Source organism: Myotis myotis, unplaced genomic scaffold, assembly GCF_014108235.1.
Source record: "Myotis myotis isolate mMyoMyo1 unplaced genomic scaffold, mMyoMyo1.p scaffold_m19_p_1, whole genome shotgun sequence".
In the NCBI taxonomy this organism is placed as follows: Eukaryota; Metazoa; Chordata; class Mammalia; order Chiroptera; family Vespertilionidae; genus Myotis; species Myotis myotis.
In genome coordinates, this window is record NW_023416313.1 from 197,803,066 (window position 1) to 197,829,424 (window position 26,359).

The window sequence follows — 26,359 nt, forward strand, 5'->3', positions numbered from 1 at the left end:
AAGTGACAAAATACTGAGCATAGTGTATATAAGTATATACATACAACAACTACCGGCTGGGAAGTTAGAGAGTTATTTAGGCTACTCTGGCTCATGTACAGAAAGAAAACCTTCAGGGTTCTTACAACCGCCATTGCCCAAAGGTCATGTGAGTCTACATTACTTCCTTTGTCACATTCTCGAACATCCTCGTTGGCTATAGGAGCGCAGGAGTTCACTGTCTGGCAGTTTTAGGACAACTGTGAGCTATGGACATATGACTGTTTGGTTCCATTCACCGAAAGGCCATGATTAGGGTCACTGACAACAGCTCGGCTCAGATGTGGCCAGCAGCCCTCTGACCACGTCACCCACTGGGTTCAGCCAGAAGAACTCTTTCTAAGCCATGGACCTCACATTTGAAATAAGAGTAAGGATTAGTGTGGAAATTTTCTTGAAATTGCACTGCATACTTTATTTTTCTTTCTTTCACAAAAGACTTCATCATGAAAATGAGGAAGCCCAAACTGAAGTGAGTTAAAAACGCTGTCTCCAAGAGAAGATTCTGGCTTGGCCCTGAATTGAGGTAAGATGTGATGGTGCACACGCTGAGCCTGTGGTGAGCTACGCCATCCCCTGCTCCTCTTCCCGTTGTCTACCCTTCTTCCTTTCTCTTTCCCTTCGTTTTGTACTTCCTTCCCTTCCCGGGCTTTCTTTTCCTCTTTCCCCCTTCTGGAATTCAGTGTACCAAAGATGTGGCTTTGGATGATCCACTTTTCTAGATTCAAGAAGGGACACATGCACCAATATGAGAATCTGAGCTGAGAGGGACAAAACTGCAAGAAAGCACAGCTGTTCTGGGAAATGGAGGGAGAACAGTTGTGTGATTGCTTGTCAGCCAGACCCGAAAGGTCGGGGGCCTTCACTCTCCTTCCTCCATTACACCTTACTCTCCTTTAAAAAATGCTCCATTCCAAAGCTTTCTTGACATGTTCTAGGCGATCTTCATAGATAGGATGTCCCCAAAAATATGTACATGATTTATTTAGTGTTTATTAACATACAGTTCATTTTCAAAATTTTAACTAATCTACAGAAAAGAATAAGGCTGTTTGTCAGTGACTGTTTTCAAACTGATGATTGTTCTGATCCAGGCATTGCTGATAACAGGAAGCAATGGAATGGCAAACATCAAGAACTATTTCATTCAGTACTTGTGAGGCCTCAATTCGTCAACCGGGTTTTGTACCTTAAACTTTCTCTTTTATGTATCCTCATTAAAAAGTCTAATGAGGCACTTTAAAATAAATTTTCTTGTTCAAAGCTTAGTCTGGTTGCACCTATTATTTCAAATCAGTTAAACCTGAAAAGGAATGAAAGTCAAGTGAGTTATCAGCTGTTAAAGTGTGTATACATTTGGGGGGACACCCTATATTTGGGCCCCCAAGGGATCCAGTTGAGAGTTGGAGCACTCGCTGTGTCCTCTGGTTCTCTCAGGCAGCCTCAGTGTCTCCGACCACTGAGCGATGATGGGATGCATGTTTTGTCCTACGGGATAAGTTATGGAGCAGAGAATATGGAAATGACAACAGGCTTTTTTTCCTAGCCTTTCAGTCACTATGAAAATTCTTTCATTGCCGTTACAAAGCTCTGTCCTTGGAAATCTAAAGTGGTTTAATATAGCCTTTTTCACTCATGGTCTGAACCTCAGAATTCATCTATCTCCCCTCCCCGACCCTCTCCTCTCCACCTCTTTTACTTTCTCTTTCTTTGTATTATTATCGCCATTAATTTTTTAAGCAATTACGAACTTACAGAAATATTTTCTGAAATTTTTGAGAACAATTTTCAACATGATGCCCTATTATCCCCAAGTACTTTAGTTTCTGTTTCCTACAATCATAGATGTCCTTCTACATAGCCAAAATGTGATCATCGAAATCAGGGCATGAACACTGCATATTACCACCATCTGATCCTGAGACCCCATTCAAATGCTGCCGATTGTCCCAATGAGGATCTGCAAAGCTAGAGGATCCAGTTCGGTTGGCCTGTCTCTTTGGTCTCCTTCAGTCTAGGACAGTGCCTTAGTCTTCCTCTGGCTTTCATTATCTTGACATGTTTTAAGACCACAAGCCAGTTATTTTGTTGAATGTCCCTGAATTGGATCTGTCTGATGTTTCCTAATGATGGGACTCAGGTGATGCATCTTTGGGAGGAATATCACAGAAGGATGCTGGGTGCTGCTCATTGCATCCTGCCTGGTGGTACACTGCTTTCACAGCCACTGCTGACAGGGTTCACTGATCACTTCATTTAAGAGGTGTCTGCCTGGCTTCTTCACTGTAAAGTTACTTTTCCCCCTTTGAAATTAATGAGTATGTAGGTTTGAAATATGTAAATATTCTGTTCCTCATCAAACTTCTAATTAATTTATGTATTTAAATCAGCATAGAGTCTCATGGTCTCCTATTGTATTAGATCAATTCCTGGGATGTAACTGATTACATATCTCTCACACCATCCTCTTTCCCACTTGGATGCCCTCCTCACCCTCCCCCGGCTCTTACATTGAGCTGTACCCCCCTCTCCTGGTAATAGGTACCCTCCTTCCTCCCTCCAGTTCTGGGCTGCAGCTTCCCCCACCTCAGATTCCTGCCTCTTTGTTCAGCTAATACATTTAGAATTAAATTGTTCAGGAAGGGACAGGAACAGGAAGGAGGGGAAGGACACCTTCTGTATTCTTTGGTTCTTCCTCCTTCTTCCTCTTTCCCATTCATTCTGACCTATCCTGACTCCTCCCACCCTTGCCAGTCTTCCCAAGCACTCAAGGCAGGACTGAATCTTGAGCAATGACATAAGCTCCTCTAGTTAGACCCTGAGTGTCTAGTTCCTGGTGTGGGATTTGCAAGCTGTGTGATGTTGGGTAAGTTACTTTCTGTCTTCAAGCCTCAATGGCATAGTGTATAAATGGAATATCTTAATAATGCTACTTCATGGTGTTACCAGAATTAAATGAGGTAGGGCATGTAAGGCCTGTATTGCTTCCCACATGACAAGCACTAAATAAATTCTATCAATTACTATTTCCTTCCTCTCTGTGTTAGGTGGAAGTTGTTTTATCTCTTCCCACACCCATCCCTGAATGCTTTCTTTTATCCCATTCTTTTTATGTTTTGGCTTCTCTAGACTATTTTACTTTCTTGCTCTTCATTTTTTAAAATATATTTATATTGATTTCAGAGAGAGGAAAGGAGAGGGAGAGAGATAGAAACATCAGTGATAAGAGAGAATCATTGATTGGCTGCCTCCTGCACACCCCCTACTGGGGATCAAGCCCACAACCCAGGCATGTGTCCTTGATCAGAATCAAACCTGACCCTTCAGTTCTCAGGCTGACACTCTAGCTACTAAGCTAAACCAGCTAGGGCATTTCTTGCTCTTCTTGACTCATTTTACTTCCCATTGGTTCATGTATAAGATGTGCTAATGGGACTGGCCAGTGTGGCTCAGTGGTTGAGCATGGACCTATGAACTAGGAGGTCAGGTTTCAATTCCTAGTCAGGGAACATGCCCGGGTTGCGTGCAGGAGGCAGTCAATCAATGATTCTCTCTCATCATTGATGTTTCTAACTCTCTCTCCTTCTCCCTTCCTCTCTGAAAGCAGTTAAAAAAAAAAAAAAAAAGATGAGCTAAAGGGAGGCATCCTTTGAGCTCCACAAGCAGAAGGTCTGGGGAATTCCCACACTCTCCATGCCCGGCATATGCTTGTAGGATGTCAGGTAGTGGTGGTCTCTGCACCCCACGACCCTGGCAGGGGCAGCAACGAGACATGCTCACTACTTACCTATTAGCTTCGGCTAGAGGGGAAACGTGTCTCTGAGAAAGGACAGAGGTGAAAATCTGCATGCAGGAGCTACTACGTGCCACTTAAAAACTCTTCCTCTCACAGGCATGGGGTTTGTGAAGAGGGAAGGGGATATTTTGAACATTTGAGCAGAATTACACTCTGAAGTCTTGTTCCCTTCTTGGAATTCTGTGATTTCTGATAGATGAAAGATAATATATAGCCATTGTTGTCTGTTGAAGCAGTTGCCAGAGAGAGAGCAAGAGATGAATGACTGTCATTGATTAGATCAATATCCACTATTTACCTCCCAACCAAGAGATAAGCCTTGGTGATGGATGAATGATCAGGAAGAAGTGTTCTCAGTTTAGTATAGTTTCCATACCTGCCGGGAGCCGGTCCATCCTTACTGTTTCAAGGGACCTGGCATATATGGCATACTGTTCTTAATATGTTTGCTCACCTTCTTGGCACTATGTGTTTTAACCAAGGTCTCTGAGAAAGATTGTTTCCCCAGGTAGGGATTTTCCCCTGAAGTTAGGGAGGGAATAAAACCTCTTAACTAAGTGCCAGGCGGGTAATTAATCACTTTAACTATGAACAATCATGCTTAAGCTACATAATCTTTACTCCCTGGAATGGAGATAAGAAACGCCCTAACCTTTGTAATAGAGATTGAAAAAAGAAGAAGGAGAAGGAGGAGGAGGAGGAGGAGGAGGAGGAGGAGGAGGAGGAGGAGGAGGAGGAGGAGGAGGAGGAGGAGGAGGAGGAGGGAGGAGGAGGAGTGAGGAGGGAGGAGGAGGAGGAGGAGGAGGAGGAGGAGGAGGAGGAGGAGGAGGAGGAGGAGGAGGAGGAGGAGAAGAGGACTGTGAACTCTGAATGATGGAAAGAGTAGTGGTACATTAATTAAGAAGACAGAAAATAATGGTTTAGGGGAAATGGGGCATGTGTTGTGAGGCCTCCTCGAGAGGCCTTTCCTAACCAGCCTAATTAATTAGTGTTGCCAGCCCTATACCCCAGGAACTTCATATTCCAGGTATCTCTGTTCTACAGTCTCTGTGGCCTTTATCATACAACACCTTCATTTTTTTAAAGAGAGAGAGAAATACCGATTAGTTCTTCCACTTACTCATGCATTCATTGGTTGCTTCTTGTATGTGCCCTGACCAGGGATCAAAACTGCAACCTTGGCTCATGGGGACGACGCTCTAACAAACTAAGCTCCCTGGCCAAAGCCACATCTGATTTTGAACTTGCTTCCTGTTTCCCCATAGCCTATAAGCTGCTTGAGGGGAGGGATCTTATCAGACCTCTCGGATGTATCTCCAATGCTCAGCACGTCGCCTAGCATATCATAGATGTTGATGAGATTTGTTGAATGAATGAATAAGTGAAGCTACTTACGTGTTATGTTAAATTTTCTCTGCATCTGTTCGTTGTCTGTCCACTTTGTCGATGGTCGGATGTTTGTGTGGAAGCACAATGAAGAAGAGCAACAGGAAGCTTACCATGAGGATCAGTGAGCGAGACGCCATCTGCACCCCACCCTCGCACGGTCCAGGAGATCTCAAAAACATATTGGATGGAGGAGAGTATGCCCCTTTTGTATCTCCTCCCATGTTAGAGGGCAATTTCATCCAGGTAAAAATTAGAGCCCTGAATTATGTTACAATCATTTCAGTCATTAACTTACTCAAAGATGACGGAAAAGGTTGGGAGGAGAATTGTTTTAAATGTGGCAGTGGAATGTGTGATACAGTTAAAGGGAACAGTTTTGGAACTTTAGACAACTGAAAATAATTATAATGTTAAGTAAAAATTCATTTTAAATTTTCCCAGCTCTAACCTAGGAATGCTGTCCTAACTCTACCATAATTTTCTATCATAATCTGCTCAAAATTACATGAAGAGATGGTAGTCATTTTTAGGATATCCTGCCACAGGAAAGCATTCTAATAATTCCTTTCTTAGCTTTAGAAGACATTTTAAAGAATAACACCTATGACACAACTGGGATTTAAAGTGAATTTTGGATTTTAGTTCTGAAGGTGAACTACAGTTGTCAAATTGTGTCAGGGAGAAAAATTTCCTTTCATAAAAATGTACCTACATTATGAATGAAACTATATATCAATGCATTTGGGAGCAGTTCTAACTTTCCTTTGAACATTCAACATTAAAATATTCAAACAAACCTGGCTAGTGTTGCTCAGTGGTTGAGAGTCAACCTATGAACCAGGAGGTCAGGGTTCAATTCCCAGTTGGGACACATGCCCAGGTTTCAGGCTTAATCCCCAACAGGGGGCTTTCAGGAGGCAGCCAATCAATGATTCTCTCTCATCACTAATGTTTCTATCTCTCTCTCCCTCTCCATTCCCCTCTCAGAAGTCAATTAAAACATATTTAAAAATATATATATTCAGACAAAGAAATAGGGAAATGAGTTCAATGGTGTAGTAGGCTGTACCTCTAAACTTCACTGAAATGCCACAACCAAGTCTAACATGAAACGCATCCATTCAAACAGCTCCTCAGCTGATGCCACAGAGATGACTACAGATGCTTACTTCTTCATCTTCCATAAACACGTTCTCTGCACTGACCCCTGGGAGCCCGGGAGACCTCCTCCCCTCCAGAACCGTAGGCAGGAAGTGATGCCTCAAAGAACACTGATGCTTCGGTGTTGCCCAGAACACGTAGAATAAGTCATAATTGTATGTACTTTATTTTCCATGTGCTTCGTACTTACTATTCTTTTTTTTCACATTTCTTCCTGCACACTTTTCAAATAACCTTTGCATGCTCTCATGAACACGGGGGTAGGGGCCAGTTAGCATTCTACAGACCATCCAGGGCCCCATATCATAATTGGATAAGGTTATTCCCTTCAACATGCAGCAAGCTACTAAGGTTCCTGAGTCAACAAGTTTAAATGAAAAAGAATAACAATGATCTCAGACAGAGTGCCAGAACCTCAGGGCATCAGCTCGCCCACGGGGAGTCATCAAGGACCCAGGCTCCCTCCTTTTGCTCTGTCACCCTCAAGTTAGCTCCCCTCAAACATCACATGCAAATAGGTCAGTGACTGCCAGCAACAAAAGAGATGCCTCTCATCCTTACAACTCTGTGAGGACTCGGAATCCTTTCCCAGGGCCACCAAGAGGCCCCCACTAGTGTTTCATTGGCCAGGCCTGGGTCACATGCTGCTGCTAAAAGCAATTGCTTGCAAGGGGATGGGTCAGCATGACTGGTTTATTGTAATTTTTTAATATTTTTATTGACTTTAGAGAGAGGAAGGGAGAGAGAGAGAGATAGAAACATTGATGAGAGAGAGAATCATTGATCAGCTGTCTTCTGCATGCCCCCCACGGGGGATTGAGCCCACAACCCGGGCATGTGGCCTGAACAGGAATTGAACTGGTGACTTTAATACTCAAGTATTGAGCCACACCGGCTGGGCTAAGTCAATCATAATTTAACCCCTGAGCTGGAACACCATCTCTGACGGGTGGGTACCAAACAAAACCAGAACTCTGCTCATCAGGCAGAAAAGGAGCATGGTGTTGAGTAGATAATAAATAGTGTGGGTCTTTTAGAGTATATTTGTTTTTAAGTGATTTATTTTTTGAGCCAGTTATTATACAGCTGAGAAACCAAGTTTGCTTGGAACTTCTCTGGCTTCCTTCATTTCCTTGTCCACCCACTTTCCAGTCTCCTCCTCTTCCAACTGTGAAGATTTTACTGGCTGAGATTCTTAGGTTTTGCACATGCAATTCCTCAGCTTAAAAGTTCTGTCCAGCCCAACCAGTTTGGCTCAGTGGATAGAGCATTGGCCTGTGAACTGAAGGGTCCAAGGTTCGATTCCAGACAAGGGCATGTACCTTGGTTGCAAGCACATCCCCTGTGGGGAGTGTGCGGGGGGCAGCTGATCAATGTTTCTTCCTCCCTCTTCCTTCCTCTCTGTAAAAAAAAAAAAAAAAATCAATAAAATATATATTAAAAAATAGTTCTGTCCACACAGCCAGTTTATCTGCCACATTGTTCAGGTCTCAGTGAGGTCCCTTTCTCAAGGAGACTTCTCTGACCCTATGGCCAGGGTGTCTGGGACTGGCAGATTGGTGAGTGTTTAGGAAGTTTGCCAGAGGTTGTTAAACACAGCCATTATTAAAAATTAAATCCTATAAACTTTTCCAATTAAATTACATTCAAAACAAAGGCAAAAATACTCAAAACTCATTATTCCTATTATTTCTTTCTCCCTTCCCCTCTCTCTCTAAACACACAAACAAACAAATAATAAACATACCCTCAGATGAGGATTAAATAATAATATAATAATAATAATAATAATAATAATAATAATAATAAGTGGCATAGTTGTCCAGTGTTCACTTCCCTGGTAGACCTCCACAGTCAGGAGCCATGTCTGCCTTTTTAGTGGGAGAGCTCCAAGAAGTCACAGGAGAGAGTGGTGAACACATGCATCACATGGTTCAATGTTCCTGTTTCCTACAGGTAAGCAAGGTAGTCGGGACCATGCACCTCATCAGAAAACCCCTCTTCCTGTTCTCTGCCTTAGGTCAATAGAAGAGGTGAATCCATTTACCTTCATAACCGAGCCAACTGGGTGGCTGTTGCCATCTGCTCTTCCAGCCACACCCACAAGACCCCCAACGTGATGCTGCTAGCACATCTCACACCCATGGCCCAGAAGGACAGAGAACCCCTGTTTAAGAGTCTCCTGAGATCTTCTCCAGAGAAACTGGTGCTCACCAGGTGAGTTACAAAGGGAAGAGGTGAAGGGTGTTTCAGAAAATGGGCTTTGCCCCCGAGGAGCTGAAAATGGACACAACGATGACAATTGCTCCGAGGGAGCCTCTCACTTGTGCTCCTTGCTGCAAATGAGAGCCACGCCCTCGAAACTGGGGACCTGGCTTATGCCAACCTGGCAGTCAAACGAGGTAAACTTTTATTTCAATTGAACTTAATTAACAGGAACTGAAAACTCAAACTGCCTCTGTAGAACATGCCCCTCTCCCCCCCAACATCCTAACGGCTACCAGAAGTAGTTAGCTCTGGTTGCGTCTCAAGCCACCAACTTGCTGTGCGGCCCAGAGCCAATCACCCACCTTCTCTAAGTCTCAACTCTGCAGGATGACACAGGACAGTTTCTCGCGGTAAATGTCGGTTCTCTGATTTTTGTAGTACGTCAGAGTCTTAGAAGTGTGACCCAGGTGGGATGACCCCCAGCAGCCTGATGACATGTACTGAAAATGAACATTCTGAGCCTCCTAAACTAAGGACCAGCCTGGGGACCTGGTGGCCATGGGAAGGCACTGCCAGGTCCCTGCCTGCCCCTCCCCAGGCCTGTGTGGGAGACCAGTCTGTTGTCCTAAGTCCAGTGATGGCGAACCTATGACACGCGTGTCAGAGGTGACACGCGAACTCATTTTTTTGTTGTTGATTTTTCTTTGTTAAATGGCATTTAAATATAGAAAATAAATATCAAAAATATAAATCTTTGTTTTACTATGGTTGCAAATATCAAAAAATTTCTCTATGTGACACGGCACCAGAGTTAAGTTAGGGTTTTTCAAAATGCTGACACGCCGAGCTCAAAAGGTTCGCCATCACTGTCCTAAGTCTCACGCTACAAACTGCTATAAAATGTAAGAGGAAAGGCCTTCTGAGAGGCCTCCGATCTGGCCTCCAGGTGACCTCTGCGTCTGTTTGCAGGTTTCTCCCTCTGCAGTTTGTGACTCTGTCTGTGCACGATGCTGAGAAAATGCGCCTCAAAGTGAAGCTGGCAAGTGGTCGAGCCTACTACCTCCAGCTCTGTGCCCCCGCCTACAAACAGGACGCCTTGTTTTCTCAGTGGGTAGAGCTCATCGCCCTCTTGAACCAGGAGAAAGCCAAAGTTTCCAAAGTGTCAGAAGTCTCGAGCCTCTCGGAACTCACAAATAGCACAGACATCACAGGCTCGATGGACATCATGGATATCGCAGAATTCACCGCTGTACAGACTTCCCATCCGTACATGTATTCGGACCATGTGTACGGCCTGGAGAGCACTGATTTCTCAGAATTAACAGTCATCACTGACGTCACGGATGTCACGGATGTTCCAGAGCAGGAGGTCACTGAGGCCCCAGATGTAAACATTTTCACAGAAGTCACAGAAGTCACAGACCTCCATGATGGCACAAACAGCTCGGGGGTCAGAGTGGTATTTGAAAATGATGACATACTAAGGGCCAAGCAGGAGGAAAAGGTATGTGACATGGAAGACTTTCATTCTTTAATCATCAAGAACAAGGGTGATCACCAAGATGGCTCTTCTTGGTTAGTTCCCTGATGGTGATTATCAAAATGCCATGGAACTTGTTCTAATTTTAATAATGAGATCTGATCCTTGGTGTAAAGGAGTTGTCAGGTGTCTCTTGAAATAGGTAGTGACCATCCTTACCACCAAACGCACCCCAATGTCAGAAAGTTATGGTGGGATGGGAAGAACTTTGGAATCAGAGTCCGAGACCTGGCTTGGAACCTTGCCCTGCTGCAGCGTGGTTTGGCCAAGTCACTGAACCTGCATGAGCTTCAGTCTCCTCATCTCTAGGATGAGAATATGAATATCATGTAAGGGCTATTTTAAGGTTTAAATGTATATAAAAAGTACATTGAAGGATGGGATGAAACTTCAGTAGGGAAAAGTGAGGGTAGAAATTATAATACCAAAAGAATTGAGTGGCTATAGAAAAGGCCAGAAAGTAGAAAAATGCAGAGCCATATCCAAGAATGGTTAGTCCTGTTCAGCTGGAGCTTAATATATGCAGAGAATAATAGGATATAGAATTGAAAAATTGCTTGCAAACCTTGAATGCCAAAATAAGAAGTGTGGATTTTGGTCTTTGGGCATACCTTAGTCACAATAGCCTTTTCCGTAAGGGTGTGAAGGAGCTGTGGTTTGTGTGTGTGTGTGTGTGTGTGTGTGTGTGTGTGTGTGTGTGTGTGTGTTTAAGACTGAGATCTTGTGTGTTTTTTAATTGATTTTTGGAGAGAGAAAGGGAGAGAGAGAAACACTGATGTGAGAGAGAAACATCCACCAGTTGTCTCCTGCATGTACCCCAACTGGGGATGTAACCTGCAACCTTCTGGTGTATGGGACGACTCCCCAACCAACTGAGCCACCCGGCCAGGGCCAGGAGCTGTGTTTTTAAAAGATTAATTTGATGGCGGAATGGATTGTAGGCAAAGAAATCAATTTGAAGACTACTGCAGAAAAGCCCAGGGGGCCCACAATTTTTTTTAAAAAAATGGCAATGGGCAAGGAAGAAGTTTCACAGAAGAAGAAACTTCCAGTAAATACAATGGAAAAGTTTAACCTCATTCATAATCAAAGAAATTCAAATTTAGAAAGAATCTAACCTGTAAAACTGTTACTTAAAAGAATAAAAGTAGCCCTATCCGGTTTGGCTCAGCTGATAGAGTGTCTGCCTGCATACTGAAGGGTCCCAGGTTCGATTCCAGTCAAGGGCATGTACCTGGGTTGCGGGCACATCCCCAGTAGGGGGCGTGCAAGAAGCAGCTGAATCGATGTTTCTAACTCTGCATCCCTCTCCCTCTCCCTTCCTCTCTGTAAAAAATCAATAAAACATATTTTTTTAAAAAAAGAATAAAAGTAGTCTGTGTTAGTGAAGCTGTGGTTAATATGGAATTCATATAGATTTATGGTAGGGATGAAAATTGCTACAAACTGCCCTAACCGGTTTGGCTCAGTGGATAGAGGGTCAGCCTGCGGACTGAAGGGTCCGGGTTCGATTCCGGTCAAGGGCATTTACTTTGGTTGTGGGCACATCCCCAGTAGGGAGTATGCAGGAGGCAGCTGATGGATGTTTCTCTCTCATCGATGTTTCTAACTCTCTATCCCTCTCCCTTCCTCTCTGTAAAAAAATCAATAAAATATATTTTTTTTAAAAAAAAGAAAATTGCTACAAACCTTAAAATATACCCTTTGACTCAGTGATTCCACTTCTAGGAATCTTTCTAAAGGAATTAAACAGAAATAGGAATGAGGATTTAGCTATAAAGATGCTAATTATTCCACATTCATACCATGTTTCTAAAAATGAAAATATGGAAGTAACCTAAATGTCCACTACAGGGAAAATGGCTAACTGGATTTAAATCCATTCAGGGCAGACCCCATATTTGTCTAATTCAGGAATGACTATAGTATGTATCTGGCAAGTTGATAGACACTTAGTAAATATTTGTTAAATGAATGAATACTCTGTAGCTATTAAAATTGTTGAAGAATTGTTCTTTACTTGGAGAAATCTTCATGATATAAAGTTGAGTTAAAAAATGAAGAATGTGATCCGTACGGTACAGAGACAATAGAAGGGGGAAAGTCATATTATTAATAGCAGTCTATTTTTGGATTGGGGGATTATAAGCAATTCATGTTTTCTTCACACTTTTCTGAGTTTAGTGTTTCCTACAACAAAAGGATTCATTTTTAATTAGAAGAATTCAAGTTTTAATGATATAAGGAAAACGTTTATAATAAATCATTAAGTGACAAATGTAGCATATGAAACAGAAATATGGTCACAGAACAGACACATATAAAGTAAATAAATGGGCACAGGGACCAAGTGAAATGTGCCAGAGGAGTGGTTATTTCTGGCCAGTGCATCAGGCTGGCAATAATTTTCTTCCTTTCACTTTAAATATTACGAGAGGCCTGGTGCACAAATTCATGCACAAGTGGGGTCCAGCCAGCCCTCCCTGATAGGGGCCAATGGGGCTGGGCCGGCTGGGGAGAGGGGCTGCGGGTGGTTGGCTGCCAGCCCTGCCACCTGGTTGAAATCCTGGTCCAGGGGACAATCTGCATATTAGCCTTTTGTTATATAGGATAGCATTTTTAAAATTATTCTATAATAAATATGTATTTCTTTCATTGTCAGACTTAAAATGAAGTTTTTAGGAGGAAGATCACTTTCCAGAAAGGTAACAGAGGTGATGGACTAGTTGGTGCAGACGCAGGCGATGCTAGAGAGACACAGTATTCAGAACCTGCCAGCCCATTGCTCTGAGCCTTGGAGTCCCAGGAAGGCAGCGAGCCACTCAGAGAGGTGCTGCATTAACAGAAACCAGGAAATTAGAACGGGAGAGATTTTAGGGCATTAAGGTTTAGGTAGAGTTTCTCACCTATTAAATGCTCTTAAACCAAGGGCAGCCTCAGACTGGGGAGTACCTAGCAAGGCCTTTCTAGAAAACCTTCCTTTCCCTGACAATTCGGGGAGAGGAAGTACTGTAATTTAGAGGTGACTTCAGTACATGACCACATGCGCTTTTCAATGTGCTGCGTTGGGTCCCCACACTGCCAGCCCCCAACATCCACCTGGCCTCCCCACCGGCCATGCGACAGCAAGCGTCAGTCCCTCCTCACTGCGCCTGCGCATCGAGTAAGTCTGAAAGAAATGATTGCTGTTTTAGATATGGCTCCATAAGTCATCTACTGCTCGATGATGCTCTCCTGTGACCTGATTTGCTGCTGCTTACTATTTTCAAAGGAAAAACTGGAAAAATGTCTGAAGCCTGGGTGTCTACGAGATACAAAGAGTAAGAATGAGCTCAAAGAATTCTCAAAGCACGTCACCATCTCAAATGTAACACTGACTTTCGAAGGTGAGAGATGTTTCCAAACGACCTTGACGCCAGTAGAGAGCGAGCCAGATGCCTGCGAAGAGATGAAAGATAGGACCTCGGAAATAAGCACGGCTCTCAAGGCTGGAGAATCCAGGTGCGTGAGGCAGGGAGGTGCCGGGGGTGCCGCCATAGGAGGTAAAGTAAATGAGTGGACGCTTTCCGATCCCTGCAACTCGGGGGTTTGTTGCTGGAGTCTCGGGCATAGATACAATATAATCGAATGATGACATCGTCAACTCTTAATGACCCGATTTTGGTTCAATCTCATCTAAATTTCATTTCCATTCTGGGCTGCCTGCCCGGTGTCACTGTGTGTGCTGAAGAAAATAAACAAGAATGGCAGGGTCCCCCTTTGGGAGTTAGGGGGCCTGGATTTCTGGAGTGATGATGGGTGCTCTTTCTTTTATTTTATACTTCTCTATCTTTTCTCCTCCACATTTCCCTCACACTTTTCTACATTTCCAACTAACAACTTAATAATCTGAAAAAAAACTATTTTCATAACTTTAATATCCAATTGCAAGATGAATGGGAGAGAGCACTACAGTATTGTAAAGATTAAAGTTAATCCGGTCATTCTGGAGTAATGCCTAAAAAGAAACCAGAGGAAAATTTGGATCTAAATATTTATATTAGCAATAATGAAAACAAGGGATGCAATGAATGGTGTCTAAATTCTTTTTATTTTTATAAAATACATTTTTATTGATTTCAGAGAGGAAGGGAGAGGGAGAGGGAGAGAAACATCAATGATGACAGAGAATCATTGATCAGCTGCCTCCTGCATGCCCCACACTGGGGATCAAGCCCACAACCTGGGCATGTGCCCTGACCAGGAATTGAACCGTGACCTTCTGGTTCATAGGTCAGCACTCAACCACTGAGGCATGCCAGCGGGGCTCATAAGTTGTTTTTTTTTTAATGTAAAAAGGAACAGGGGAAACAGGAAAACAAAACTAAAAAAAGTAATAAACAATACAAAATGTAAGTAATTTAAAGTGATAGAAACTGTGGTTGATTCTTCAAAATGAATAAACAACAAAAAAAAGGGGGGGGAACCACCGTACAACTTTTTTCCTTTAAAGGGCAAAATTGGAAACTTGAAAGGTGTCACATCAGCTAATAGGAAGATTAGAAAATTGTTATTGAGAAAGATTATCTACAACTTTGCTTTAATAGCTTGGAAACCCTAAATTAAATAGATGGTTTTAACAAAAACACAAAGAGGCAAAACTGGCACAATCAAAACTTGAAAACAGAAAGCTTTTATCGAAGAGCTCCCATAAAAGAAAAGGACATAGTTCTGACTTTTACTGGACAGTTTTTGGACAGTCAAAATCATCTAGCAGATGTTTGTAATCTTTTAAATATAGAAGAAAATATGTTTTATTTTCCTAATGTTATGAAGCAAATAATTTGGATTATAAAGCCTGGCAGACAGCACAAGAAAGAAAATTCTAGATTAATCCTACCTGTGGCAATAAATACTAAATTCATTGGCTCTTAAGAAGCAAAATATAGCAAATAATACCAAATTAAGGAAACTGTCAATAGAAGTCATTATTTGAATTTCAAATAGCAGAAAAGTCATGACACTATAAATGCATTTGAGAGATTTTGTAGCTCTTGATAGAGACTCACAAAATATAGAAGAATTTTCCTTTAGCACAGTAAAGCACATTTACTCCAAATCAGAGACATTATTTAAATAAAGAAATTTTGCAACTGTTCTTAAATTATGTTCCCATTAACATTTCTATAAAATATAATTTAAGAGGAAATATAGTAGGGCAAAGAAATCAAAGAATAAATATAAGATTTTAAAAATCACTCTTTGCAAATGGAAATTCACATTTAGAAAATTTGAGATTCATTAAAAATAATAGTTTGTAAAAAAAGTTTAAGAATGTCATAGGTATAAAATAAACTTACAAAAAATAATTCTGTTAATGTCATTTTAAAAAAATAAAAAATGCATTGAAAAAACAGAATGTATTTTTTATAAACAATGATAAAAATCAAATATTTAGTGGAAGTGAGAAGAGATCTATATATCTGGAATTACAAAACTTTAATGGCAGAACTAAACAACAACTTGAATAAGGAAAACTCTGGTAGAGTTAAGACAGTAAATATTACAGGGCCTCCTAGATTGATTTATAGATTTCATACAATACCAATTTATCTCAATAAGATATCTCATAGAAATTATACAAAGTATGTGGAAAAGATAGGGGTAAGATTATCAAGTAAACTTTTGGGGATGGAAAGTGTCTAGAGGGAGTCGGTTCTATAAAATCTTAAGCCACATTATAATTAAACGAAATTCATGCAGGGGTGGGGGGTGTCCCTCAGCCTAGCCTGCACCTTCTCCAACCTGGGACCCCTCGGGGGATATCCAACTGCTGGTTTAACCAGAAGTCAGACATCCCTTTCGCAATCCGGGACCGCTGGCTCCTAACCACTCACCTGCCTGCCTACCTGATCATCCCTAACCACTCTGCTTGCCAGCCTGATCGCCCCCAACTCCCCCCCCCCGCCAGTCTAATCACCCCCAACTGCTCCCCCTGCCATCCTGATCACCCCTAACTGCCCCCCTGCCAGCCTGCTCACCCTCAACTGCCCCCGCCCGCCAGCCTGATCGCCTCTAACCTCCTCTGCCTCGGCCCCGCCACCATGGCTTTGTCCAGAAGGACATCTGGAAGGCCTCCTGGAAAGTCTCCCGGTCTAATTAGCATGTTACCCTTTTATTAGTATAGATAGCCACTAGAAACACTAATGCCAAGTTTAGAATATATAAATAAAGTTTGAAAAATAAATGTAAACTAATATGGGTTCAAAAGAAGCACAAAAGAGAAAAATTCTAGAGATTTATGTCATACCACACAAAAAATTTCAAATGGAAAGAGTGAAATATTGTAAAACTAAAATAAACTAGAAGAAAATGGAATGGTAGCATTGCCTTAGTCTCAGAGGAAAGCTCATTTCTTGGCCACTGAAGCAACAGAAGAAACTTTCAGTGGCAAATTTCATTCATTCAATAATATTTACTGAGCACTGTCTATGTGCTAGGCCCTAGGAACACAGCAGTGAAAATAATCAAGTCCCTATCTCATGGAGTGTTTTATTCCAGTGGAGGATAATAGATAATAAAATGTATCATGAGATCTGAAATGGGCTGTGATTAAAACAAATAAAGTAACAGAATAGAGAGTGATTTGAGGAGGGAAGAGAGATTTTTATACAGGTGGTCAGGATGGCTTCTCTGATATGAGCAGGAATGGAGCTCTGAGGAAATAGAGTTCCAAGCTGACTGACTGTATAACATTTATAAATACCTGCCAAATAAATAATTTTAAATAAATAAATACATAACACAATAGAAAAATAATCACAACAGATAATCTATAAAGGTTGTTCCTACCATATATATAGCTAATGAGAATTTGTAAAGAATCTAATCAATAAATGTTATGAATGAAAAATTGACTCTAGAAGACAAAAGTAAATCAATACTTGAAGAGGGATCAATCTCACTAATAATTTTTAAAAATACAAGTTAAGCAATTACTGGGTTTTTATTAGATGTTTCTAACACTGATGATGTCATCGTAAATGGTGGGACCTGTCTACAAGTGATTTGGCAACTCACACTAGAGACAGTTACAGCCCTTGACATAGAGGAACATGTGTCAAAGAAATAATTTTTTTAAATAACCTATTTGAACATAGTGTCTTGTAGTTAAAACTTATAAGTAATCCAAAGAACTGCAGGTATAAAAATGGCTACATAGGAAATAATATGTTAATTTAGTGAAACAGCAGGTCCCCATTAGGAAAAGCAATGGGGAAATTTCAATGAAAAGCACTGTATGACTAAAAAGAACTTATAAGCTAGAAAAGTAAAATTCCAAAAAATGTATATATAATGGTATTTTATTTTTACAATAAGGATGGTAAGAAACCAAAGAGTTTAGGCAGAGTTGGTGATTAAATAAATTGATATTTGTTGTAGCTATTAACACATGTTTCTATTATACTTTTATTAGACAATGGATTACATATATAATGTAAAAATCAAACTGATGCTAGGATGCGTTAATTGGAAGACATAGCAGTTAGAGACTGAATTTTGCAGTCAGACAACCCTGGTTCCCATCCTGGCTCTTCTAGTCTTACCTGCTTGCGATGTTTCTGGTCACAGTTTCTTTACTTGTAAAATGAGATTTACGCTGACCATGCTGAGTTGCTGTAGGGATTTAAAAAACTGATATTAAAAAGTCCACAATGCCAGTCACTGTGAGCAATGGTAATTGCTTCAAAAAAAAAAAAAATAGACACATTAAAATGGGGAAGGGAATGGGAGGAGGAAGTAACATAGTAAGGGAGGGGAGGGAGAAAGGGTTCAGATTGTACATTAGACTAAACAAATCTAATACAGATTTGACTTGCATTGAATATAATGCAAAGATGATTTTATACCACAGAGTACCTTCAAAGTAATGTTCCCACTACACTAGCTAATACACTGAACCTAGAGAAGAACTGGAGAAAAACACAAAATTTATGCAGTAAAAAAAAAAAAAGGTTATTTAAACAGAGGAGGAAAATGCCAATAGGTGACTATTACCATCTTCAATGTATGAGAAGTCCACAGAAGGCTAAATTTAAAATGAAAATCATTTTAACTAATCACTAAGGAAAAATTTATTATACAGCAAAGTAATATAGCAGACAGCCAACCAATCAATAAAGAACAATACATTAGTACGTATCACTGATTAGATATTAATAAACAACAGAACTGGTTTTGGAGGTTGTGGTGTCTTTGTCCTTGGAAATTTGTCAAAAATAAACACTAAGACCTTTGTCCTGGCTAGACTTTAGACATTATTCTCCTGCCAGGGATCAAGACCTACTCATAATTCTTATGTAATTTTAATCTACTGCTAAATAAACAAGAGACCGCATGGTGAAGGCAAATGTAGCTCTGCTCTGGGGAGTCCTTAAAGGACAGTGCTGGAACAGAAACAGTAAACACATCCAGTGGGTTGTAGGGCTCTAGAAGCAGAGCACTAAAAGTCCGTAAAGAGCTTGAGACACAGTAGGTGCTCAGTAAATGATCGCTGTTGTCACTGATCATTCATTTCTAATAGTTTCCGTAAAAGAAAGTTGGGTATTCTGTCAAAAAAAAATCTTACTCAACAATATCTTAACCAACTGAGAATTAAGTACTTCGTATTCAAATCTGGCTTTTTCTTGCACCTTTCTCAGCTAAGTACAGGTCAAGGGAATCAAAGGATTATGGGAATCAGAGTCACGTACATTTAGCCCCTGGACTGTGCATTTCTAGCAATTCCAGAGCCTCTAGGTCCAAGTGCCAAGGTATTCAGGCGTCAGGGGGTGATGATTTCTGTACTTTGGGCTGTCTGCTCAAGCAAAGCACCGCTACATATCCAGGGTTCCTACACCAGCGGCTCTCAGGGTGTGTCAGCACCATCTCCTGGGAACTTGTGAGAGATGGACATTCCCAGGCCCCCGCCCCATCCTACTGAGGCATAGACTCTGGGGTGGGCTCAGCATTCTGTGCTGCACTAGGCCTCCAAGTGGTTGCAGTGCATGCTCACATCTGAGAACCATTGCTTTATGAAAAGCAGTTCTACATACAAAGTACAGTTTAGCAAGGGCGCCTTTCTCCTGAGGGCTTGTTCTCAGTCCCAATATCCAAAACAAGGATCCCCTTTAGAGCCACAGGGCAAACTATTGGCTTGAACTCTAGGGAGACTTCTTCAGGAATTGTTTCTAAATGACCAGGCGCTCTGAAATTTGGATTCAAAAGATAAAAAAATATGTAAGTTAACTATTTAAATCATTTCAACTTCTTTCCTTGCCCTTAGATTAGCTTTTAGTGCCTTTTAATAAAATGAATAATTAATAAACTTTCTTTTTTTAAAATATATATTTTATTGATTTTTTACAGAGAGGAAGGGAGAGGGAAAGAGAGTTAGAGACATTGATGAGAGAGAAGCATCGATCAGCTGCCTCCTGCACACCCCCTACCGGGGATATGCCTGCAACCAAGGTACATGCCCTTGACTGGAATCAAACCCGGGACCCTTAAGTCCGCAGGCCAATGCTCTACCCACTGAGCAAAACCAGTCAGGGCTAAACTTTATTTTTTTTTATTTATTTTTTTAAAAATATATTTTATTGATTTTTACAGAGAGGAAGGGAGAGAGATAGAGAGTTAGAAACATCGATGAGAGAGAAACATCGATCAGCTGCCTCCTGCACATCTCCTACTGGGGATATGCCCGCAACCCAGGTACATGCCCTTGACCGGAATCGAGCCTGGGACCTTTCAGTCCCCAGGCCGATGCTCTATCCACTGAGCCAAACCGGTTTCGGCTAAACTTTATTTAAGTACAGTTTTAGATTTACAGAAAAATTGATAGAGAGCTCCATACACCCACCCCATGCCATTCTGTCACCCTTCCCCCACCCCCAGACTTCCCTATTGACACTTTGCATAGTGTGGTACATTTGTTGGAATTAAAAAATAATATTGATATGTTATCATTAACTATAGTCCCTAGCTTAGGGCTCACTCTTTGTATTGTAGAGTTCAATGGGTTTTGACACATGCATAGTGACATGTACCCACCATGACATACAGAATAGTCTCACTGCCCAAAAAATCCTTTGAGCATTAGATTGGCTCTTATTGGCTTTTTAAAGTATTAAAATTGTGAGATAAAAAATATGATGAAAAATGCTCTGCAAATTGTTGTTAGTCTCACTATTATGATCCCTATTAGAAATAGGAAACAAAATCCCTATATAAATAGTAAAAATTTATGGAATTTTAGCGATGAAAGGACTCTTGAAGGTTAGCACATCTGAAATTCTTCAAGGCCTGCCCTCCAGTCTCTTAGCTTCCTGAGCCATTTATCTGATGACTCTACAAGGGAGAAAAGTAAATACATAAAGTTTAAAACACAAAGCAAAAACAAATGTTGGTTCTAAGTAATCCTCTTAATCCCAGTTTAATCAAGCCTGGGCTCTTTTTTATTGCCAGTTCGCATCAGGAACATAATTACTTGCTGGAGCCTAATTTGAAAATGTTCATTATGAATGATAGGTGTAATATCTAAGAATAGAGTGGAATTGGCTGGTGCTTTGTTCCTGGGACATCTGTAGGATATTGCAGGATTTGTGGGATTGCATCAGGACATTGTGAGAGTGATAAATAAGAGCTACATATTTTTCATCTTCCAGACCATGGATTTCAGTGACACTTTATAACCATGCACTTTGGAACATGAAAAAAAAAAATTAAACAATGACCTTGTTAGATATTTTGTCCTCAAATTCATTACTCTTTAAAATGTAAATTCAGCAATTTCAATCTAGATGAGTGAAAGAGTATGGAGCCGTCTATACTGTCACTTTAGGTCCTTCTGAAGTGAAGGATTTACTTTATAAAGCATTTATATTCCTTTTCATACCTTGATAATAGCGATACTGTGACTCTTCCCTTTGCTGTATGGAGGATAATGGCAGGCTTTATTTTAATTTACACCTATTTAAAGTACATTTACCTGATATTTCTCAGTCTCTTGAAAACTTTTGTCATTAAGCTTAACCTTCATTTAAATCACCAGACCTATTTAGTTCAGGCGCTGTGAACATTTATTTGCAAACTCCTCAGAAAATTACTAGCTTAACCTTTACTTTGGAAAGATCCATTAGAATTTAAACTGGATGCATTTGCCAGAACCCTTGAAATGGATCATAATTATGTCTTTGTACTTATCTGTGAATATATTACCTAAGGGCAATTATTTTTCTGAAACACTTTCTTTTGCTCCAACAGCAACAGTTCCAAAATATTATTGAAAATGTGACGAAGAAACAGATTTAGTGAAAATTAAGTCACATAGGTTTATGTTTTAGCATGCCAATGAGGTTAAGAAAATAAGTATTTTCATTATTGTTATTAATTTTTAAAATTAGGAGTGCAGAAAACAAACTTCTAAATCCAAAGACATTTCTGAAAGTGAAATAGTCTGAAAAACTGACAGCTTCTCTCCTATTTTATCCACTACACCATAAGAAAAATAATAACTTGTCTATGTTTTTTTTAATATATTTTATTGATTTTTTTACAGAGAGGAAGGGAGAGAGATAGAGAGTTAGAAACATCGATGAGAGAGGAACATCGATCAGCTGCCTCCTGCACGTCTCCTACTGGGGATGTGCCCGCAACCCAGGTACATGCCCTTGACCGGAATCGAACCTGGGACCTTTCAGTCCGCAAGCCGACGCTCTATCCACCGGGCCAAACTGGTTTCAGCATCTTGTCTATGTTATTCACCTGTGTTGGGGAGGAAAAAGAATTTTCCATTTACCCTTCAAGTTCATCTGGCTAATTTTATAATCAAATGAACATGAAACAGATTAACAAGAGAAAATAATCAAATTTACTACATAGGTACATGTGGGGGTTCCCTAAGAATAGAGGACTCTAGGACAGACTGGGCAGTTCAGGTTCACATGCCATTCTAGACCAAAAGAAGGGGGGCAGGGGTCTGGGACATCAGAAGGAAAGTGGGCAATCCAGGGATGGATGAGAAAGAGCACACATCTGGTAAACAAATCTTGCCAGGACACCCAGACACAATGGGACCCAGGGGGGAGTCTAAAACCTGACCCTGCTTGGCTGCTTCCTTTCTAGCACGCTTAGATCACATGCCACTAAGGTGAGCAGATTTTCCTTTGAGTAGGTTTTTCTGTCTGAATTCCTTTAGTCAGGTAAGGGGGGCGGGACGGGGTGGTTCAAAGGTTCTTTCTGAGTCTTTTGTTTCTTAAAAATAACCAGCTTAGAATAATCAACATAACAAAAAGGCATATCTTGGGGGCTGGCAAGTTTCCCAGGCTCTGTGGCCCCCATCAGGGCCATAGAGACTGTGACGAAGAAGCAAGCGGAGTCGGACAACTTCTAACCCCAGGCACCCATCCTTTCTAGAATCTATCCCTAGGTCTCTATGAAAGTCTACAATTCCCAACACACCCGGCTCTTTTTGGGTGAGCCCTGAGCTTCTCTCGGTCTAAACCCCAAGTAAGTTTTCAGGGGCTGGAGAGGAAGCAGGGAAAGGATGCCCCAGCCTCATTGAGTGGCAGGGAATAAAAATAGATTATATGTTATTAATATGGCTTTTGCAGGTGGGATAGCTTGCATGTTAGAGAAATTTAGGTAATTTCACTTTAATTTGTTTTATAATCAACAATGCCATAGATGTACCAAACACGTTTCCTTACTACCTACAAAGCATTTCGAGAAGGGGCAGCTACCTCACACCCAGTAGTGCTTTTCTAGATACTTGTGGTTACACTAGCAAATGTTTTGAAATGTGTTGTTTATTTTTACAGGAGCATGAGGACTGATTCAAACACTTCAGGTAAGGAACAGATTCCACTACATTTCTTTGTGATCCCTGGTATCTGGTAGTCCCCTCTGGGTCCTGGAGCAGAGTAGTTAAGAGCGAAGGAATCAAGCGAGATGTGTTGACGCATTCCCTCCCCTGCCTCTGCTCCCTTCTGAGTCCTGCGCTCAGAAACTCTTGCCCAGAGCCGGTCCTCCTGCGATCTTTCACGTAGGGGCCCTCGCTTCACAGTCTTCTGTGCTGGTAGGGTTCGGTTTCCCAGTTCCCCGTATCTAACTCCCTGGGCAGGAACCACTCCCAGCCTAGCTCTGCAGGCCGAACCCAAACAATAGGGCCTCTTGTCCTTGCTGATTTGAAAGGGGAGTGGTCCACCAGTACATGTCTTGGTAAATCTGCAGTCATCGCCCCCTTTTCCTCCTGCTTTCAGCTTGGGCCTCTGCTTTGCTGTCAGGTGATTCCATTCAGTGTTTTGTTTGGCAGTTTTTTCTTCACAAATTCTCATGCCTCGGGATTTTAAAATTGTAACACAAGCTTTTGACGTGGAGGTCGTCCTATAGGCACCAGTGGGGAGCTCCTCCCCGGCTTGGCTTGCTGCTGACCCACTTCTAAGTTACGGTGGGGGTGGAGCAGACCTCCGCTCCAGTCATGCGCAGGAAAGAATGTCACGGAAGGCACACAGAGGCACATTTCGCTGGACTTAAGTGGGGGGGGGGGGGGGGGGGAGGAATACTTCTGCTTTAAAAACCAACACTTAAAAGATATTTGTAGTCACATTTGCAAGAATCCTCCTCAAAAAAAGCAAATAATTAGAGGATAGGTGTTTATACAAGGGGAATTTGTCTCTGGGCCTTCCCACCGGGCATTAGTGTCCAGGTACCAGATCAGCTTCACCTAATCTGGCTTCACCTATGTTACAATCCGCTGTGCTGAACCTGACACCATCGCAGGGATATGTTATCGTCGTTTATAATAAAAATGCAAAATCTCCTTTGCAGCGTCTAGAACTTTCATCTATCAATTCCTACCCCAGATTGTATTTCAAAAAGAAATCAAAGTGAATTTGTAGAAATTCCAGAGATGTCCAATCAGCAAATATTTCCTCTCATTCTCTAGGGAAGGGTCAATCTACAGCAGCCTTATCACTAATGCATAGTACATTAGCACATAATTAGTACATTCTCCATGTACTCTGAAGTGCTCCTTATTTAAGCCAACGACAGTTTAAATTAATGTAGGAAATCAATATTTTTTAATTGTTTTATTGCTTAAAGTATTACAAAGGGTATTACATATGTGTCCTTTTTTTTCCCACCGTCCTTGACAATCCCGTGGTCTCCCCTACCCCCCAGTGTCTTATGTCCATTGGTTATGCTTATATGCATGGATACAAGTCCTTCAGTTGATCTCTTACCCCCCTCCCTGGAAATCAATATTTTTAACTTCACCCTACATGTGACTGATTCCTTCACCTATCTTTTGGCACAAACTCAATTTTGTTCAACTGAACAAGCATCCAGGGCCTATCTATTATATATGAAGTACTGGCAGGCTCTGGGAGAGATCAAAATGAAATAAATAACAATATGTACACATATTGATGCACAAATAACATAAATTTGTGATAGTGTAGCTTTCAGAGAAAAGTGGAAGACCTACTTTTAGCTCAAGAAGGAGAGAGAAAATCATGAAAGACTCTATGAAGGAGGCAGTCTTTGAGTTAGAAAGGGGGAAGCAAGAATATCCTGGATATAGGGAATGGTGTGAACAAAATCAAAGGGGTGTGGTAGTGCTGGGCATGGACAATACAGGAACAAAGAGAGGTGCAGCCAGAATGCAAGGCAGGAGCCAGCCTGTGGAGGTCCTGCACCATGTGAGGGAGTGTGGACATCACTGTTTGGTTGGAAAGGAGGAGCCATGGAAAGGCAGAAAGGACAAAATTAGTGTTACGTTTTAGGACAATTGCAACTTCTAAGAGAAGCTGGAGCAGAGTAGAGATAGGAGATCATAACAGTCCAGGTGAAGGGTGCCAAGGTTTGAACCAGGTAAGAAGCCGTGAGATAAAAAGGACATGAATATGTAGTCAGCAAGACTTATGGACTGACTACCTGTGGGGGCAAGAGAAAAAAAAAAACAAAAAAACAACAAACTGAAGACAACAGCTTGGGAGGCAACACGACTAGAAAGCAGTGAGTCCATGATACAAGCTGGGAAAGGAATTGGAAGAGTTTGGGAAAGTGAAGAAGTCAACTATCAAACCCTGAACTTAGAATCAAAAGCCCTAGCTTTGACCTCTAAGTGCACTTCCTCTGTTTCATATTCAACCCCTCTGCGCCTCAGTTTTCTCAACTGTCAAATGTGTGTGCACATGGGTGGGGGAAGGAGGGGCATGGTTAGCTGTCTCGGGGCCCTTTCCACTGTTAGGACTTTATAAGCTGATATGTTTGTGGTCCGGGTGGCCCATCTTTGTAAATATAGAGGCAGCTTAGAACAGGGCTCTGGGAATGAGGAGCAAAGCAAAGAACAGCCCCCGGGCAGCAAAATTCCACTCTGAGCTTGTTAAGTCCCAAGGACAGTATAGGATGCAAGTCTGGCATGCAGGTTTCTCAAAAGTATTAATTTTTTCCCTGTTTGTTTTCTTTCATGTACTTTCTCATTCTTTCCATTTTTCTTTCCTCGATCTTCCCATTTTTCATTACTTAGGATTGTATAGTTTTTCAATTTTCCCTCTGATTAGCATTTCTTTCCCCTTTTTCACACTGCTCTGAATCACTTCGTTTTCCCCTTTCATCCCCTCTTACGCACACTGAGCACTCTTTCCCCCAAGAAAAGCAAAGATTAGTGGAATCATAATGCCTCATTGAATTTAGACTGAGTGTAGACTGAAATTGAGTCTGTAAATCTGATTTCTACCCCATTTCTACTCTATGTAGAAGCCCGAATAATGAGTGCTCCCACTGCAGTAAAACGAACCCCTGGTCCTATTACCCTCTCAGATTCTCACTCACCCCACTGCTGGGCAATGGCCAGCTGCAGGCATGGTTTCTAACTCATTTCTCTCAAATCTCTCAGCAGTTTGAAAGAATCACACTTTTTCTCCTTTCTCAGTAAGATTTTGGGTAAAGAGGCACTTCAAATGCATTTTTACAAGAAGGCTACAAGGCAGGGCTTAGGCTAACCTTGTCTCTCCGGATCTGGGTCCATCTCTCTTCCTTCTTGACTTTCAATGTCTTATCTTCCTAGGCTTTCTTCTCCTTAACATTGCTGAAAAAAATCGGCTTATCTGTGAACCTATGGTATTTTCCAAATGTGTAAAGGAATGAGACAAAGAATAGAGATCCAAGGAAAGAAGAGAGGGGAAAGTTCTTATGAAATA

General features: G+C 41.4%; 1 protein-coding gene across 1 annotated transcript; it reads left to right on the top strand.

The window, feature by feature from the left end:
- The first annotated feature begins 5,308 nt into the window (after positions 1-5,308).
- Positions 5,309-23,051, top strand: FAM71D (family with sequence similarity 71 member D). Its single transcript, XM_036325283.1, has 5 exons — positions 5,309-5,467; positions 8,406-8,602; positions 9,563-10,097; positions 13,405-13,634; positions 22,973-23,051. The coding sequence occupies exons 1-5, from the start codon at positions 5,309-5,311 to the stop codon at positions 23,049-23,051; spliced, it is 1,200 nt and encodes a 399-aa protein (XP_036181176.1).
- The last annotated feature ends 3,308 nt before the right edge of the window (positions 23,052-26,359 follow it).

Excerpts from the sequence above, each read along its gene's own strand:
- FAM71D (XM_036325283.1), top strand. The coding sequence starts at position 5,309 with ATGAAGAAGAGCAACAGGAAGCTTACCATGAGGATCAGTGAGCGAGAC. Across the intron at positions 10,098-13,404 it reads GGGCCAAGCAGGAGGAAAAG|GAAAAACTGGAAAAATGTCT; the intron begins GTATGTGACATG and ends CTATTTTCAAAG. Across the intron at positions 13,635-22,972 it reads CTCAAGGCTGGAGAATCCAG|GAGCATGAGGACTGATTCAA; the intron begins GTGCGTGAGGCA and ends TTATTTTTACAG.